The sequence below is a fragment of the Lepidochelys olivacea genome, assembly GCF_965140295.1.
Source record: "Lepidochelys olivacea isolate rLepOli2 genome assembly, chromosome: 1".
Lineage (NCBI taxonomy): Eukaryota > Metazoa > Chordata > Testudines > Cheloniidae > Lepidochelys > Lepidochelys olivacea.
The window spans coordinates 34,929,949-34,948,174 of record NC_140411.1 but is presented as its reverse complement, the minus strand read 5'-3'; the positions used below and the strand labels follow the sequence as shown (position 1 = coordinate 34,948,174).

At 38.7% G+C, this 18,226-nt stretch overlaps 1 protein-coding gene across 2 annotated transcripts; it reads left to right on the top strand.

Annotated features, from left to right (window-relative positions):
* Positions 1–546: 546 nt before the first annotated feature.
* DCUN1D5 (defective in cullin neddylation 1 domain containing 5) lies at positions 547–18,174 on the top strand. Of its 2 annotated transcripts, none has more exons than XM_084620675.1 (8): positions 547–907; positions 3,522–3,613; positions 6,297–6,367; positions 6,810–6,901; positions 12,388–12,496; positions 12,580–12,684; positions 13,453–13,555; positions 14,570–18,174. In XM_084620675.1, coding segments are annotated over exons 1-8 (651 nt in total). In that variant the 5' UTR covers positions 547–830; the 3' UTR covers positions 14,572–18,174. The 2 variants fall into 2 exon arrangements, with proteins under 2 accessions (XP_084476801.1, XP_084476802.1); XM_084620676.1 differs by lacking the exon at positions 14,570–18,174 and adding an exon at positions 14,383–14,562 and having other exon boundaries at positions 568–907.
* The last annotated feature ends 52 nt before the right edge of the window (positions 18,175–18,226 follow it).

The window sequence follows — 18,226 nt, the reverse complement described above, 5'->3', positions numbered from 1 at the left end:
CAACATCATGTGCCGCCTATATGCCCGCCCCTCTTGCACGGCCACCTCCTCCTGGGTGTGGGAAAGTAGTCCAGCCAGGGAAGCCGTCTGAGGATGAGCTGCCCCTGGGGCGATGAGCTCTCCAGGAGGATCGCTGCTGCTGGGTACCAGGGCAGAAGGGTAGATCTTGGAAGGGAGGCACTTCAGGGCTGAGAACAGGGACCAGCTGTTGGAGCGCTTGATGTGTGTGTTTTACGGGGAGGAGGGGGGGGGCACGCTTGGAACTGGCTACCGCTGCTGGCCGGGAGGGTGAACGAGGCAAAAAGACTCATCACGGGCCGGGGGCTGCCCAGAGAAAGGGAGTGTCTCGCGGGGCCGGCGTGCGGGCGGCAGCTCTGAGGCCGGGTACCCGCGGAAGGCGGCCCGGGCGGCTCAGCTGAGCGACTTCGGCGGCGCGCACGTAGCGCGGCTCGCTACGCTCAGCCCCGCCCCGCGTGGGGCGCTAAGGCAAAGGTGCGCGCGCCGGGGGTGGGTGCGCCCGGCACCAGCCTTAGACCCGCCCCTCGCTGTTAGTCCCGCCCCCCCCCCGCGATTCTGTCACTTCCTGCTCCCATCCTGCCGTCTGTGTCCGGGTCGCGCTGCCGGGTCCCTCCTCACCCGCCCGTAGCGGGGCACGCACTTTCCCTGCCGGGGCAGAAGCGGCCGCCAGCGGGCGGCGTGTGAGAGGAGGGGAACACGGGGCTCCTCTCCTCGTCGCCAGGAGGCGCCTGGGGCTGTGCCCTGGGGGGAGGCGCCTGAGGGCCCCGGCTGCCTGCAGCGGGGCGGCCCCTCCCGCTCCCAGAGGCAGGAAGATGCCGGTGAAGAAGAAGAGAAAATCCGCGGCGGCGGTAGCGGACGAGACCGGCCTCAAGAAATGTAAACTGGGCAGGTACCGTATCCCCGCCCCCCCCCCCCCCAGTGGTCCCTGCTGCGGCGTCGCTAGGATGCGGAGTGGGGGCGGCGTTGCTGGGCAGCGGGGTGTCCGCGCTGCAGGGCGCCGCTGGGCACGTGTTGGCGCCCGAGGGCGGCTGACCCCGAGGCCCGCTGTCACCGCTCGGAGCGGAGCGGAGCGGAGGCGCGTTGTGGCTTGGCGACGCGTGTCCTCACGCCGCGACATCAGTTGGCCGCGACATGCCATGGGGTGTCCTGGCCTGCTGGCATGTTGACACACGCCGGCCCGTTGCTCTGCGATGGGGTGTTGTATCGCAGCAGGGCGGCCCAGCAGTTCAGTGCAGCGCGTAGTACCGTGACCGCTTGACAAAGCATAATGGGGTCACAGACCGCTTGCGTGTTGGGGCATGGCCTCCATGTTTGGCTTGTTCAACAAGCTTACAACCCTGCCTCTCTTTCCTCTTCCATTTTGCATAACTGTGCCATTTATTATAGAGATTGGGTTGCTCCCAATATCTGTCTCCTCGTTCAAACCCACTGCATCACTCCTGCTGTTCTGTAGGTCTGGGATGCTGGGTTTCATATTACCCTAATCTCCAGGTTAGGTGTAAGTGTAGCAGAATGGGAGTAGGGCAACAGGATTCACAACAAAACAAAAAGAAAAGGAGTACTTGTGGCACCTTAGAGACTAACCAATTTATTTGAGCATAAGCTTCTGATGAAGTGAGCTGTAGCTCAGGAAAGCTTATGCTCAAATAAATTGGTTAGTCTCTAAAGTGCCATAAGTACTCCTTTTCTTTTTGCAAATAACAGGCTAATACGGCTGTTACTCTGAAACAACAAAACAAGGAAGCCTAGAATACCCAAAACAAGTGAGAAGCATCTCATTAAAATGAATGAATATACCAGAGGTCTGCTGGGTATATAAAGTTGTCCCTTTTCAAAAACCAGTTGTGCTTCACTACCGGATAAACAGATCATAGCAATAATTAAACATTATAAAACACTCATTTTAACATAATATGATAGGTACTAACGAGTATAGTTTCTGTAAAGGGAAATTGTGCCTCTCTAATCTGTTAGTATTATTTGAGCGTGTCAGTAAAACAGTGAGTGGAAGAGAACCAACTGACTGAAGCTATCAGGACTTTCAAGAAGCCTTTGAAAAGTTTCTCACAAGAGACTATTAAGGCAAATTAGTAGTTATGGGGTGAAAAGCAAGGGGTTGTCATGGATTAGCAATTTGCTAAAAGACAGAAAACAAAGAATATGAATGGAGTAGTCAGTTTTCACCATAGCAAAAGATTAGCAGTGGAATGCTCTAGTATTCTGTATCATGGCCAGTGTGTTAAAAAAATTAAATATATTAAACTGGAAAAAATTAACCAAAACTAACGGTATGGCTTTGTTTCTTCCTAATTATTTACATTTTTAATCTCAAATTGATAGATGCTTTTCTGCAGCACAGTGTTAAGTGCAGCTTGTCATTTAAGGCCTGATTTTACGAAGTGCTGAATGTCCTGAACTCCCCGTGAATTTTACAGTGCTTTATTAGGTGATAAATGTGCTCAGCACCTCACAGCATTGGAACCTTCTTTTTTTGTTTGACGCGTCTCATTTTAAAGTTGCCATGAAGGAACTGCATAATTCCAAATCCTCTTTTACCGTCAGTTTTTATCTCATATTTACATAAACTAATAATTTTAATAATCTGAAAGGATGTCATCTAAGTTTGAAAGGAAACTTTTTCTAAAGGTGGTATAGTTTGTTAAAGATGATTTGACCACTTTTAACTGAAAGAAATGTAGGTTATAAAGTGTAATCTAAGTAGAATGATGGACTGTACGGATTTTATCTCATACACATTTGCATGTTACAATGAAGTCATAGGGGTTTAGTGCACATATGTAAGGGCAGAAGCCGATCTTTACTGTCTACATGTTGTGTGTGTAAAATTAATGGATTTACTATGGATTGTTTGTTACCATTTTCTCTAGCCTCCAGACATACTGTGCATGCCCATTTATAGGATATGTGATGATATAAACAGATGTTTACATTAGAAAAAGAGAACACATTTTCAAATTTATATATATAAATAAAAATAGCGTGACTCTCAAAGGTGCTGAACTCGGTGGTTCCCCTTATGTGGGATTTGTGGGTGCTCAACGCTTCTGAAAAATCAGGCCACTTATATTAGGATGCTTAATTATGGATTTAGAAGCCTAACTAGGCACCCAGGTTTAAATATTTGGCTGACAACATAAGAACTATTGCTGTTGCATTGATCTTTTAACAGGCCACGTCCTTTTGTGCTCTTGCAAACTAGTAGTATTTTTAAATATCAAACAAGGAATATTTGTAATAAATTTGGCAGTGTGAGAGAACTGTCTACAACTCTTATTAATGCATAGAACTTAAGTGAAGTACTGTATCAAACTGCTGCCACTAAAACGAATTCTATATATGCTCATTGTTCATGAAGACATTTTTTTGGTTTAGTTCGGACTAGTAATGAAGTATTTGGAACTTAATAGAAAATAGTCATTTCTAAAAAATGAGGAACAGTGAATGTAACATTTTAGGCATCTTTGTATGTGTATTTTTATAAGCTATTGCAGATCGCAAGCTTCTGGTAAAGTGATAAGTGGAGAGGAGCATTTTTCAAGCAAGAAGTGCCTGGCTTGGTTTTACGAATATGCAGGTATGGAAGTAACTACAGACATGTTTAAAATCATATGGCTTTGTTTGAAATTAACAAGCTAATAATAAATTAAAGAAAATTAACACTTGTTTTTTCACATTAATGTTTTTCTGAATAAATAGGCTATAAGACACATGAATTGGTGTTTCTTGTACAATTGTGTTTCCAGCTAAAAAGTATCCCTCTAACTTCTTTAGAATTCACCTCTTTCCTATCTCCTTCTCCCCCTCTTCTATTTGATCAGTACTCCTAAGGCTTATTACTGACCGTAGCCTTATTTAAAATAATACAACTGTGTTGCATTGTACACAGTGCTTATCCAGAAGCCATGCAAGTGTCCTTCCTATTGATTTGGGGAAAACAAAACACAGTAAATCAGGGTGCGAAAAGATTCTCCAGACAGTGAAATAACGTCTGATTATCTTTTGCATAACTAAATTTTGTTATTTAAAACATAATGGGGGAGGGTCATTCAATAGCACTGTGCATTAGTTCATAATACTGTACCGTACATTTTTGCTTTAATTTATGACAACAAACTGACAAACCCCACAAACATCAATATCTCAAACAGAAAAAGTTTGTTTTAAATGTTAAAGAAAGTTCCCTTTTTTATACATTAAGCCTACTGTGCAGCTGATCACTCAGTGTGTTTTGTGTAATTTGTTAAACACTTTTTGCTGTTTGTTTACTACTAAACAGTTAGAAATTGGGCCTTAGGAAATTGCTAATGTTTACAGAGCTCTTCTTCTCTAGATTACTGATTAAAATTCATCCTAAATAGTTTATTATTAAGTCATTACTGTTCACTAGCAAATGTGAAATTAGTTGGTTTTGTCCACTAGTAAAGTGGATCGAGTATCCATATCACAACTGACACCAATTGACACTTTTTTTGATAGTCTCAGCTGCGAAGCTTAGAAGTGAACTACCTTCTCACCCCTAATGGTGGCCTCTCCAAACTAAATTTGAGGCATATTAGCCTGGGCTCTACCACATCTTTCCAGTGGAAAAGTAAAGGATTTCAGGCTCAAGGACTTTTGATCACTAAATTAATAGTGCTTTTATGAAAACTAAATTGATGTACAATTTGCAGTTTTATTTTAGAGAGTCTTGAACTATGTGAATTTATCGTCTATCGTCATTTAAAAAAAATGCGTTTATCGTTGCATATTAACCAGTGGACTAAATGTTTTAAGGATACAATTAAATGATTTCTCTTCGAATCTAAACATTTAATTTTTTTAAAAAATACATCATGTAGAGAGGAAAAAACTGTAACCACAATGAAGGTGCAACCCATTGAATGGGTTTCATACATAGTGTCCTTTACAAAGTTCTAAGTGTCTGATCCTGCAAACACAATGGGGCTGTTTAATTGTAAAGGAAAGTTCCTCATATTTGTAACAGTTTCAGGATTGAATGCTCAACTATTAAAGATATTCCATGTGATTGCTTCTGCTCAGGAAGATCAGGTATTTGGACAGCAGTGTGCTACCTTGTACTAGTTCTATAAACCTGTGGTTGTGCTCTGCAAACCAGATTCACTTTCCCATCTGCCAATAGCACACATTACCTGAAAAGGAAGTAACTTTCAATATTCAGAATTGACTATGGCTCTCATTCCATTAACCAACAGAATTACCAACTTTTAAAAATGAGTTCTGATTCAGAATCATAGCCAGGATACTGCTAATTTACGATGGCTATAATGCATGGAAAATTATAGGTCTCTCTCATCCCCTCCAATGCTATCTGTGTACCCCCCGAAAGTAGTAATTTGCAAAATTACCATAGTTGTCCCAAAAAAATAACATGCACCCTTTTGTAGTTTGGTAACATGCTGTTTTAGCCAATACCTAAGTAATTATCCAGGACCTAGCAAAATGGTATGTAAAGTAAATAGACCTTACAACAACATGTGACCATCCAGCTTTGTTAATAGCCCAGTTGGAGTAATGGTTGGAACAAATTCAGCAGAAATATCTTAAGTACCAGGGAGAGGTTTATAGGAACAATGTAATGGATAAACCTCAGAATATGTCTGTATGTGTTTTTTTAATATGATGCCAAGTTTGCTGGTTGTCAGAGGCCTTATTAGACAAAGGGGCAGCATATAGCATAAAACCAAGCATAACAATCCCTGCAAGCTCATCCTTAGATGCTATGTAATACATTTAATGTTATCACACTATTATTATTTATTATAAAATTACATCCAAAATGCTAAATTATAAGCTAAACTGAGGCTATGGGCAATTATTAACTAGTAAATAATTTCATATAACTTGATTCCTCCCTTGAAAATTTAGGCTTAAACCATAATGTCAGCAGTACTTAAAAAAAATAATAAAAACAATAGCTACTTGGCCTCAGTGAATGCTTTCCTTGACAAAATAGCTGTTGGGCTTTGTTGACTAGGTCAAAGCATGTTGAAGATGGCTGAGTTTTCAAATAGCCTTTGAGGATACTTTGTAGGTGATAACTGGTACTCTTTACTTTTCATCTTCCCCTGCGTTACAGATAGGGTCATTTTCTACCACAAATGCTGTAATTCTGTGTCTGTTCTTAAATGTCATCTTTTATTTAATATCTCTTGTTTTTATGTATGTAACCAAAATTAGCAATGATTGTAATTTGAATGTTATATATAACTTCGACTGATTTCTTTTTGGTTTTGAAGGTCCTGATGAAGTTGTAGGGCCAGAGGGAATGGAAAAGTTCTGTGAAGACATTGGTGTTGAACCTGAGAACGTAGGTTTTACTGCTGAACATTAATGGAAATTTAAGTAAATAAATTGATAAACTTTTTTTTCATAAGACTAAATTTAAACTTCAATAAGTGAAAGGGGAAAGTGTTGTGGCTTCTTAATTATGGGGGTTTTTCCTGTATTCTCAAGGTTACAACTGGGGAGGTTTGTTTTTTGTTTTTTTAAGTGTGTCAACTAAGTTTATTTTTAAAAGAACAGATATACTTTATTTTCTGAAATGTAGGATTTGGGAAAGATTGTCACACAGAATTCAACTAATTTAGCTACATTTCATATTTTGGAATCCTTTAAGTCTGTAGCACAATCACTTAATTATTTGAATGTTTTAAATGTTCTTCATAAACATCTAGATATCCATTTGTAAATTATAGTTGTAATTATTGTCTTCTTTGTACACTGACATTTTCCTTTCTTTTTCCCCTCAGATTATTATGTTAGTTTTAGCCTGGAAATTAGAGGCTGAAAGCATGGGATTTTTTACCAAGGAAGAATGGTTAAAGGGGATGACCTCGTTACAGTAAGAGCTTTTTATACACAATAGCATGTTCAAATTTGTGTTTGAGGAAGCAGATATTAATTACCCTTCTCTCAATTTCTGGATAGTATGCAGGACTGACGATAAAATATAGCACCTTTTGCTCGTAGGTCTCCAATTCAAACCTGGCCCCAGTCAGTCACTGGGAGTACCAGACATATGTCATCAAATCATCAATTTGATGATTTCTCTTGAACGAATTGGGGTCTTGTTTCAGACCCTAATAGACTAATGTTCACTGAGCAAAAATCATATCTTGAAATGTCATCCTAGTCAGCAGACACACAACTGAGTGGATATGGAGATATACCAGTGTTGAAGTATATTGGTGGGCACTATGGGGAAATTTGCAGTATTTCATCCTACACCAACTCAGTGGATAGAGGATTTCAATATCCAGTCTCTGTTGCTGTCAGTCATCTTTATTATTATAGGCGGGGGGCTGGAAATGACACCTATGTTTAAATTGCCTAATGCTTTCCACTGTAAAAGATTCTTGGGACCATTCTTTGAGAAGTTCTCATATCTCCATTGTTCAGTCTTTGATATTGTCAGTGGGAAAGCCCTGAGGCTAGAGAAGTCTTTCCTTTCTCTCATGAAATTCCATCTAGCTTTTTGCCGAGATACTAGTGAAATCACGATTTTCTTTCTCTCTCTCTGTTGCTCAGGAAACTTTTGACAACGTACCAAGATAATAACTAAACGTGAACATTCTAAGGGTGGGCTGTTACCGCAACAACAGCACACACTGTAATGGAGATGCTAGGAAAGTGCCAGAGCAGCTGTAGTTTGGGGAAAAGAAAGCTTGGCTCACCCCCCGATCTGGCACATGGCCCCAGTAGCCTATGCCCCCTGCAAGGGCGTCACATGGGGCAGGATTCTCCACTTCCCAGTGAGTGCTGGGGAAGAGAGAGTCAGACTGGGGTCCACTCTGTAAACCCTCCTGGACCCAGCAGCTCATTTTCCCCCTCCACCCTCAATGGCCCCCACATGGGGCAGAAACCCTCCTAACTCCCTCTTTTTTGTTTAAACATTTTTTTAAAAAACTTTTTAAGAAATTACGTACAAAAAACCTGTCAAAAGAATGTTATTTAGGTTGCAAAGTCAAGCACTCGAAAGTTAGGAAATGCCAGATTTACAGTTGCCTCTTCAACCTTAATTCAACCCCCTTGTGTATATGTATTCTATACAGTCTTTAATTACATGATTACATACTATTTTTTTCACAGGACCTCTGCCTCAGTCAGTGCACAGGATGGACGCACAAGAGGGCAAAATTAAGGTTACTTGTGCAACTATACATCTAACATTTCCTAACTTTGGTGTGATTTACTGTGCAACCTAAATAATAATTTTAACATACTAGGTTTTTTGTATGCAATTACTTATATTTTGTCCAAAAGTGGGCTTTGTAGATGTGCAAGACGACAGTTTCTTGCCTCAGAGATCTTATATTCTACCTAGAAGTTGACATGGAAGAAGAGAAATTTAAATCTGGGATTTTAATTAAATTTAATTCTGTATGTAACTGTCCCCCTTTTTAACGTTGTCTCTTTTCTTTGTTTTTAACCATAGCTATTTTAGTCCTTCCCTTTTTTTAATACTTCGATTGTTGTTTTAACGGAAACTTATTGACAACTCCTTTCCTTTGAATCGTTGGTTCTCCTTTTTTCCTTTATAAATAAAACAATAAGAAGTCACCAAACCAGGTGATAGTCAGAACTACTAACTGTGATATGTAACTTATCGCTTAAATCAGTCTCTGTACCAGATGATAGCTAATGTAAAGCTGATTTTTAAAAAAGGCTCCAGAGGCTATCCTGGCAATTACAGGCCAGTAAGACTAATTTCAGTACCAAGCAAATTGGTTAAAACTATAGTAAAGAACTGAACAATCAGACCCAGAGGAACAAAATACAGTGGGGAAGAGTTAACACGGCTTTTATAAAGGGAAATCATGCCTTAACAATCTATTAGAATTCTTTGAGAGTGTCAACAAGCATGTGGAAAATGGTGATCCAGTTGATGTAGTATACTTAGACTTTCAGAAAGTCTTTGACAGGCTCCTACCCTGAAGGCTCTTAAGCAAACTAAGCAGTCATGGGATAAGAGGGAAGGCCCTCTCATGGATCAGTAATTGGTTAAAAGATAGGATACAAAGGGTAGGAATAAATGGTCAGTTTTCACAATGGAAAATGGTAAATAGTGGCATCTTGCAAGGATCAGTACTGGGACCTGAACTGTTCAACAGATTCGTAAATGATCTGGAAAAACTGGTAAACAGTGAAATGGCAAAGTTTGCAGATGATACAAAATTACTCAAGATAGTTAAATCCAAAGTTGACTCCAAAGAGTTACAAAGAAATCTCTCAAAACTGGGTGACTGGGCACCAAAATGGCAGAGGAAATTCAATGTTAAGTGCAAAGTAATGCACATTGGAAAACATAATCCCAACTGTACTTACAACATGATGGGGTCTAAATTGGGTGTTCCACTCAAGAAAGAGATCTTCGAGTCATTGTGGATAGTTCTTTAAAAACATCTGCTCAGTGTGCAGCAGCAGTCAAAAAAGACTAAAAGCATGTTGGGAGCCATTAGGAAAGGGATAGACAATAAGACAGAAAATACCATCTTGCCACTATATAAATCCATGATACACCCACACCTTGAATAGTGTGTGCAGTTCTGGTCATTCTATCTCAAAAAAAATATATATATGTGGAAAAGGTACAGAGAAGGGCAACAAAAATGATTGGGGTATGGAACAGCTTCCATATGAGTAAAGATGAAAAAAGACATGAACTCTTCAGCCTAGAGAAGAGATGACTAAGAGGTGATATGATAGACCTCTGTAACATCATGAATGGTGTGGAGAAAATGAATTAAAAAGTTATTTACCCCTTCACATAACACAAGAATCAGGGGTCACCAAATGAAATTAATGGGCAGCAGGTTTAAAACAAATATAAGGAAGTACTTATTCATACAACGCACAGTCAGCTTGCGGAATTTATTGCCAAGGGATGTTGTGAAGCCTAAAAGTATAACTGGTTTAAAAAAAAACTAAGTTAGTTCATGGAGCATAGGTACATCAATAGCTGTTAGTCAAGATGGTTCAGCGAGACAGCCCCATGCTCTGTGTGCCCCATAACCTCCAACTGCCAGATGCTAGGATTGGATGACAGAAGATGGATCAATTGAAATTGCTCTGTTCTGTTCATTCCCTCTAAAGCATCTGGCACTAGCCACTGTCTGAAGACAGGGTACTGGGCTAGATGGACAATAGGTCTGACCCATTATGGCCATTCTTATGTTCTTATGAGCATCATTTAACTTTCCTTCCTGCTTACTTCCTCCCCATCATCACCTCTCCTTCCATTCTTCTATGGCCCAACAGAAAGTAGTAAGTTTAATGTAAATGAAACCTTCCGCCAGTTATTTCATTTAGTTGATTATCTGATATTGTGGAACCTCTAGTGCAACAAAGATGTGCTTCTCTGCTACTCCCACTGCAGCTATACTGTGTCCGTGGTCTGAGGCACTCTATAAGCTGTCCACTAATAATTTGGAAGAAGTTGAAGGGACTTCCTCTTTACATGACTGGAGAAATAGGCAGCATGGATTCAGTCCTCAGTGCACTTCTATTCAGTTGAATCAACCACGGTACAATTGGAGGTGGGAGCTGCAGAGAGGCCTTCTCTCTCCCTTGCAGATAGAAAAAAATGGTTCAAATAAAGCATGTATATGTCAGTACCATTTAAGCCTTTATGATATGGGTGGTGGTATTTTATTTTATGGGAGTACTGGACATACTAGCATAAAGCTTTGGGTTTTTGTCTTTTTTTAAAAAAATCTGGTAGATAAGTAACCAATGAGAACTTGGTGACAGACTGCTTTTGTCCAAAAATTCAGGTTCTCATCTCCATGTAAGATGTCTACTTTCCTCTGACACATCAGGTATCACTAAAGGCAGGATACTGGGCCCGATGGACAATGATTAATCTATTATGGTATTTTCTATGTGGAGTCTGCCTTACATAGACCCCCCAAAATAGAAGTCAGAGTACCACTCATTCCTGGCATCATATTGACTTAGATCATGCATACCTATATGTATTGCAGACACATTTTTTTTATATCGGTTAATGTCAGGACAAAGGTTCCAACAGTGAAAGAGACATGCTTGTTATATATGCATCTTAGTTTTTTTAATTTATCTATAGTGTATTCAAATTTAGGGACAAGAGTCCAGAGTGAAAATTGACAAATACATGGTTCAGGCTGTCTTGGGAGGATAAATAAAAACTGAACTAATTTAGATCTTATTATTTATGAAGGGACTCACCATATTTTAGAAAACAAATAAGGCAGGGTTGAGGTTAACACATGTGTTAACTGTAAAACTAATAATTTTTGTCATGTGTATGTACAATCTAATTAGCTGATTATTTACTGAGCACTGATCTTCTCTGCACTCTACAGATTTGGCCCAGGGTCTGTGCCATTTTGTGTAGTTACTAGTGCCCTCCACCATCAGCAAAAAGTCTGCCAGGTAGAAGTTGTGACAGAGCAAAATGTCAGCAGTATTTTTCCCCTGGGAGGCATAGAGTGAGCCAACACAACCCAAAGTAGGAGATGCTGGTTGGGAAGGAGGCTCATCATCTCAGCAACATGCACTGCAAGACTCCTAATGGCCTGTCTTTCATATATAACTCCTGCAATAGAACCCCAGTGGAGTGAAGAGTTAATATAACCAACTGCTCTTCTTTGAAGTGAATCCCTACAGTTGGTGAATCTAGCCCATACACTTTTTTTTAAGAGCCATACTAAGAAAAATATTCCCAAAGCTATTTTTAACAGAGCCAATTTCATGAGCAATAATTTTTATACTTGTAAATTCTGTTCTGTAATTTGTGAACCACTTTTTCTGCCAGTCCCAGTTTAATGGGCACTGAGCAGTTCATGCTGTGATATTTGCTCTCAACTTTCAGTTAAGTCATATAAAAGAGGCTCTAGGATATTTTGCATAGTGCTTGAGCAACTCTTACATATGTATAACTAATGAAAATTTTGTATATGCAAGGTGTGCAGCACAGGGTCTTTACTTACAGCTAGATTTTGCTGCACTTACTGACACTGAATGGTACCTTACTCCATCAGGCTTGAAATACTTGCAGAGCAAGGTACTTCTAAACAGAAATAAACTGGCAGAATCTGGTCCTTAGTAATTTAAAAGGTTGTACTTTGAAAAGTACAAGAAGAGAATTCAAACTGTGTACTTGGTAAACGAAAGTCTGTTTACATGGCTTGAGCATCCCTAACATCAGTGACTTGTGAACGCATCTGAAAAACAGGTCTATATTACCCACTGCAAGCATGTTTATAATAGGAGCAAACTTGACCCTTGCATATAGGGGTTTTTTTATTATTTTTTTTGTTTAACATTATTTGTTTGGTTTTGTTTAAGGTGTGACTGCACAGAAAAGTTACAGAGTAAGTTTGATTTTTTGCGGTCACAACTGAATGACATTTCATCCTTTAAGAATATCTACAGATATGCCTTTGATTTTGCAAGGGTAAGTCTGTCCGATCATTAGAACATTTGAATACAAGTTCCTTAATCAATTTTTCCTAAGTGCTCCTTTCTTTGTAATTTTAGGATAAAGACCAGCGAAGTCTTGATATTGATACTGCAAAATCTATGTTAGCGCTTCTGCTTGGAAGAACATGGCCACTGTTCTCAGTATTTTATCAGTACTTGGAGGTATGCACTCTATTATTGTTTTAAAAAATAAATTGTCTCAGCTGTCTGTAGGGTGATATTACAGTGTCCTGCTGTTAGAAGAGGTTGTGAGGCTTGTGCACCTCTATGTGAGGATTCAGCTATATTGCTCCTCCACTTCACCTTTATTGACACATTTATGAAACAGTAATAACTTCTATATATCTCAAAGGAGAACTTCTTTTTCCTATTGTCTGCACCCTCCCAAGCCAAAGGGAGCTGTAATATAAGAAGCTGAAACTTTTTTTCTCATATCGAAAAGGTAAACTTGGAGTTAAATGTGCCTCTCTACCAGTTAAGCCACTAAGTGACCCAAAGTGAGTATCTTTGGGGACTCTACTTTAGCTCATAGTCTGGAGGGAAGGAGAATCCCTTGCTGAATTTGATTCAGGGCAAGATGTAAAACACACCCTTTTGTCCAAGCTTCCCAATAACAGCCACTAGATTCTCCTGATATTTTATTTTCTGGACACTGTTCACAACCAGTTTCCTCAGAGAAACTCTCTGGCTTCTGCAGAGGGTTGCAGAATATATCCCTTCCTAATCTTCTGTTTGTTTTTTCAGCTGGTGTTATATGCCCTGAGATACCATTTTGATGGGCATCTTGTGAATCGATGAAATAATGGATGTCAATATCCAGTAATGGAATTATGTACATCGGGAAATAACTCAAGATGACTCTAGAAATACTAAAAATTAAAGAAATATTTTTATCAGATTCCCTGATTAAATATTTTTTATTTTTCTTAGCAATCAAAGTATAGAGTTATGAACAAGGATCAGTGGTACAATGTGTTAGAATTCAGCAGAACTGTGCATGCAGATCTTAGCAACTACGATGAAGATGGTGCATGTAAGTGTTCATAACATTGTTTATTCAAGTGTAGTTTCAATATTTCTAGTTCCAGAATGGAGGAATAAATTTAAGTTCCATGAAAAGAAACTTCACTTTAAACTACAAAATATAATTTAGAATAAATCTAAAGAAAAACTGGCCTGATGGTTTACAAGCAACAGGCCAGATCATCAGCAGTTGTTAATTGGTGTAGCTCCCTTGAAGCCCACAGAGCTGTGCCAATTTACAGGAGCTGAGGATTTGATCCATTGTGTTTAGCTGCTACATGACACCCCGGGTTTGGACACAACCTCTCTTTTGAGCCAATGAATGCTGGGCTCCAGTTAAACTGAAGCAACATAGTTTCCCATCCTTGGGGAATGATCTGTGGTTTTCTTCCAGGCAGAGCTAAAGTACAGTCAAGTATATTATACTTTTATTGAATAAGGCATCTCATATTGCTCCTTATTCTAGACAATTGCATGCAATTTTTTGAAATCTTTAGCAAAAGGGAATTCTTTAGCCTGGTTTGTAGTATAGCTCTATTAAGATGTTAATGTAATATCATCTTACTACTTTAATAAAATCTACTCAAACTGTCAAATGCTTTATTTTAAAAAATAAACAAACTTCACCTTCTCCAGCCCCCAAATATAACTCTCATTCATCTGTTTTTGGTGTGGCATAATTTTAGTCATCTTAAATTCTTCATAAACATTTGATCATAATAATTGACACAGAACACTATCTAGACTAAAGGATTTAGCCTTTATAGTTCAAGAGGAAACTAAAAAGTGTTTTTAAAAGGCTTTGCATCTTGTAATTTTGAACATTGCTATTTCCAGGGCCCGTTCTCCTTGATGAATTTGTTGAGTGGCAAAAAGTTCGTCAAGTGTCATAGCAAGAACTTTGAAGAAAATGCAGAATTTTTTGATGCCCACCTCTATACAAACTAATGAGACAAAACCAAGGGTTGCATTTTCATGCTTATGAAAGACTTTACAGTGATTTTCTTTTCCTTTTTTTTTAAAGGAAGTTTTCTTGTTACATGTGATATGGGCATTGAACCACACCTCTTCTGAGACGGAAAGTTGGAGTTTGTTTTTGAGTCTTGTGTTTATAGCATTTATTTCAGAACAATAAAGATCCAGATTTGTGACAAAGGCCTAAAAGTGAAGGATGTCCCTTGAGTGTGAGTGTGGTGTCTATTTTTGAAATTCAAAACTTTTAAGATTTTTCTTTCTCAGAAATGCCCTTTGCTATGAGTTGTGTTGGTTTTTCTAAATGTGCTTAACTAGCACTGTAGTTTGCTGATGATATGATTTTCTTGTGAGATACAAGTTAGAAGGAATGACAGTTGATTTTAAGCTCCGGGTGGTATTTTATTAGTTTGCATACTAGTATCAGACATGGGTTGTGCCACAACATTCATCTCCAGGTGGAGACAAAGGCCTTAAAAATTCATTTTTCTCCACTACTCTGTCAGGGCTGTATCATTTAAAGGCATGGCCATTTTAAAAAAATCATATGTGCATGGCTCCATATGCTGTATGGCTAGATAAGTCACTTATATATCAAATGGTACTAACATTAATACTGTTTGGTACAACAAGGCAGCTGGACATTCTTACCACAGTTTAGTCTCTGGATTGCTTTGAGTGAAAATGTAATTTTAAAAGGGAAAGCTGGGAACACCTGATGACTTGACTACCAGGCTAATTTAGGTTCTTATACATTGGACTAGATGCATTCACAAAGGTGATCCTCTTAACTGTTGCTCCCTGAAGGGTTTTTTTGATAATTTAAGGCCAGAAGAGACCATTAGATCATCTAATTTGACCTCCTAAATATCGCAAGCCATTACATTTCTCCCAGTTACTCCTGGTCTGATCCCTATAACTGCTTTCCATTGCCTCATTTTGGCATCTGATACCAGCTTGCAGCATTTAAATCTGGGGAGATGGTATCACTATTCTTTCCTATCAGTGAAGATGGATGCCACATTGAAGTCTTGGCATACTCGTGAAGAAAAGGGAGAGGAATTTAATGAGAAAATGTAGGAGTCTGGGATGAATGAGGGAATGAATCATTTGTGACCCCTGCCTTATTATAATTACTTAGACTGTAGTAGAACCACACAACTCCAATCAGTGATCAAGGCCCCATTGTGCCAAATGCTGTAAATGCAAAAAATAAAAAATATAGTGTGCTCCTTGGGGCAGGGACTACACTAGATGTGACTTGAAGATCTTTGCCTCAGGGAAGTGATAGCTGTTTTGCATACATACTATCCAGGCTCAGGAAAGACAAGGAAAACTCATAACTGATGTAACTTTTTTCCTGGCTTCAGTAACTAATTTACAGTAGACAAAAGGGGGGAAAATAGTAGTGTCTCCATGTTCTTGTTCTACAACAGAAAAATGTTTCTACTCTTTCTAGATGTACCTACTGTTCAAGGTGCAGGAGACAATGACAGCCAGTCTGTCCCATGAGCAGACTTCTAGGGGTCACTTTATACTGTAGATTTATACTTCTTTTATGGCTCTGTCCAAGTGAAGAAGCATTGCAAAAGACATTGAAACACTTTGAGCTTGCTATGCTTATACAATGGCTCTTGTTCACACATACATACTACATCTGTCCTAAGCATTTTTCAGGCCTTTTAGAAAAAAGACGTTTGCTTAAGTCCAGCTGATGTGTGCAGTCTACAACATTGTCTCCCAAGTATGAAAGCCACACATTCTGTATTTGCTAGTACTTCTAACTTCATCCACAACACAGTGCCTTTTGTTTGGAAATTTACCCTATATCTCCTGCAGAGAAGCAGTGCCAAGTCCTTTGAGAGTTATTTCAGCAGTCCCAGAATGCACTGACAGAGCAAGGGTCATAAATATGTGGGATGAGGATGCACCAGAAAAAGTTCTAAGGAAGAACAAAAACTGCTATGTGGGTGCCTTGAACTGTTGGAAGAAGCAAAACATGAAATGAATTTTTGAAGTTAAGTAAGGATATCATTGCCGGGAGTGTGTTCAGACCCTGTGAGGCTCAGAAAGATTAACTCTTTTCCAAAAGTCGTGGAATACAAGTAAAGACATTAAATGTTTGTAGTGTAAAAAAATTATCCTTGTAAGTAATTGGGAACTGTTATGAATTCTATTTAAACAAGATGGTCCTAAGAAGTGGTAATAGTGTGAAACAGTTGGAGTGATGCATCTGCCAATGCCCAGGTGTTTAAATACTTAATGTTGAGCTACAAATGATATATCAGAGTGTCTCTTATATCTCTGAAGTTTTTGTCAATATTCCTATAATAAATCCATATTTCAGGGATTTATAATTTGGTTGTGCGTGGTTAAAAATCATATGAATTACTGTATAACTACTTAGCCTGGGAATGAATGTATTTAGACTATTAAAAAATCAGTATAATTTTTCAAATTGAATAAAACAGGAGCAGGTTTTTAAAGTTATGTTTCTGTGCTCATAACTGCAGTCGGGCTTGTTCTTTAAATGTGAACTACTGGCTTGTAGTTTAAATGTGGACTTGTCACTTTAGCTGTTTTGTTGGACGGGAAAGTACTTAAACCTCTCCACGTCTTATTGCAGATAAGTGCCAAAAAGGTTACTAATGTATTTTGTCGCTTGTGTGTCGATGTCCACAAGCCAAATCTGAGTCTATCTGAATGCTTTAGCCTCAGAATTTAGTTTTGCTTTGCTCAGGAGCATTTCAATGGATGGATTAAAATAGCTACAACAGCTTTTTCATTATATTAAAAAAAATGTTAAAAAGATAGTTCACAAGTAAAATGCATTGTCACATTTATGACAATAAAAGCAAAGAAACCTAAGTGGAATAAAATATATTGTCTTCCAAAACCTGATGATGATGGTGTCTTCTCTGTGGTATTATAAATACCAGTTCTTATGTTTTCAGATAGTTCCTTTTTATATGCCTTGTGTGGGTAATGTACAATTTTCCTATTTCATAACCATTCATATTTATTTATTTTTTAAAAGAAATGTTCATGGTGAGGATGGCAATAGTTCATCTATTTAAAGATTTGACCCATTATTTAAAAGGCATAGTAATTAAAGGGTTAGCTATGTGTTCATATAATGCAAACACTTATTCGCATACCTAACTTTATGATTGTGCATAAAGTTCACTTACTTAAGCATAAAATTAAACATGCATATGTGTTTGCAAAATTGGGATCTATGTTAGCTCTTTGTATCGTATTTAATGTTACCATTTGAGCATCTAATCCTTTCCTAATATGACTTTGTAATTTCACATGTTTATATGATGGAATTGTTTACATTAGGATTTGAGTAATACAGATACAAACTTGGTATAGGTCACATTGTCAGAAGGGGGTATGTCATAGTCCATATTTGAACTGTTTGTTATTTCTTGGATATCCTTGTTTCACCTTTCCAAAGTATTTAAGCAGAATTACTGGTAGTGATGACAACATGCAATTTTCAACAGGGACCATAAATTTAACTGATGTTTCTGATGTATTTTGTTTTCAAAGCTAGTGAATAGTTTTGTACAAACTGTACAAACCTGGCTAAGTTTGGCCTTGTTAAAAATGAAGAATAAAGATAACTTACGTACTAGGGCAGAAAATCTGTTCCTGCTTCTGTCATGGTGCCTCTTTTATCAGTTATTCATTTGTGTATATT

Excerpts from the sequence above, each read along its gene's own strand:
- DCUN1D5 (XM_084620676.1), top strand. The coding sequence starts at position 831 with ATGCCGGTGAAGAAGAAGAGAAAATCCGCGGCGGCGGTAGCGGACGAG. Across the intron at positions 3,614-6,296 it reads TTGGTTTTACGAATATGCAG|GTCCTGATGAAGTTGTAGGG; the intron begins GTATGGAAGTAA and ends TTGGTTTTGAAG. Across the intron at positions 6,902-12,387 it reads AAGGGGATGACCTCGTTACA|GTGTGACTGCACAGAAAAGT; the intron begins GTAAGAGCTTTT and ends GTTTTGTTTAAG.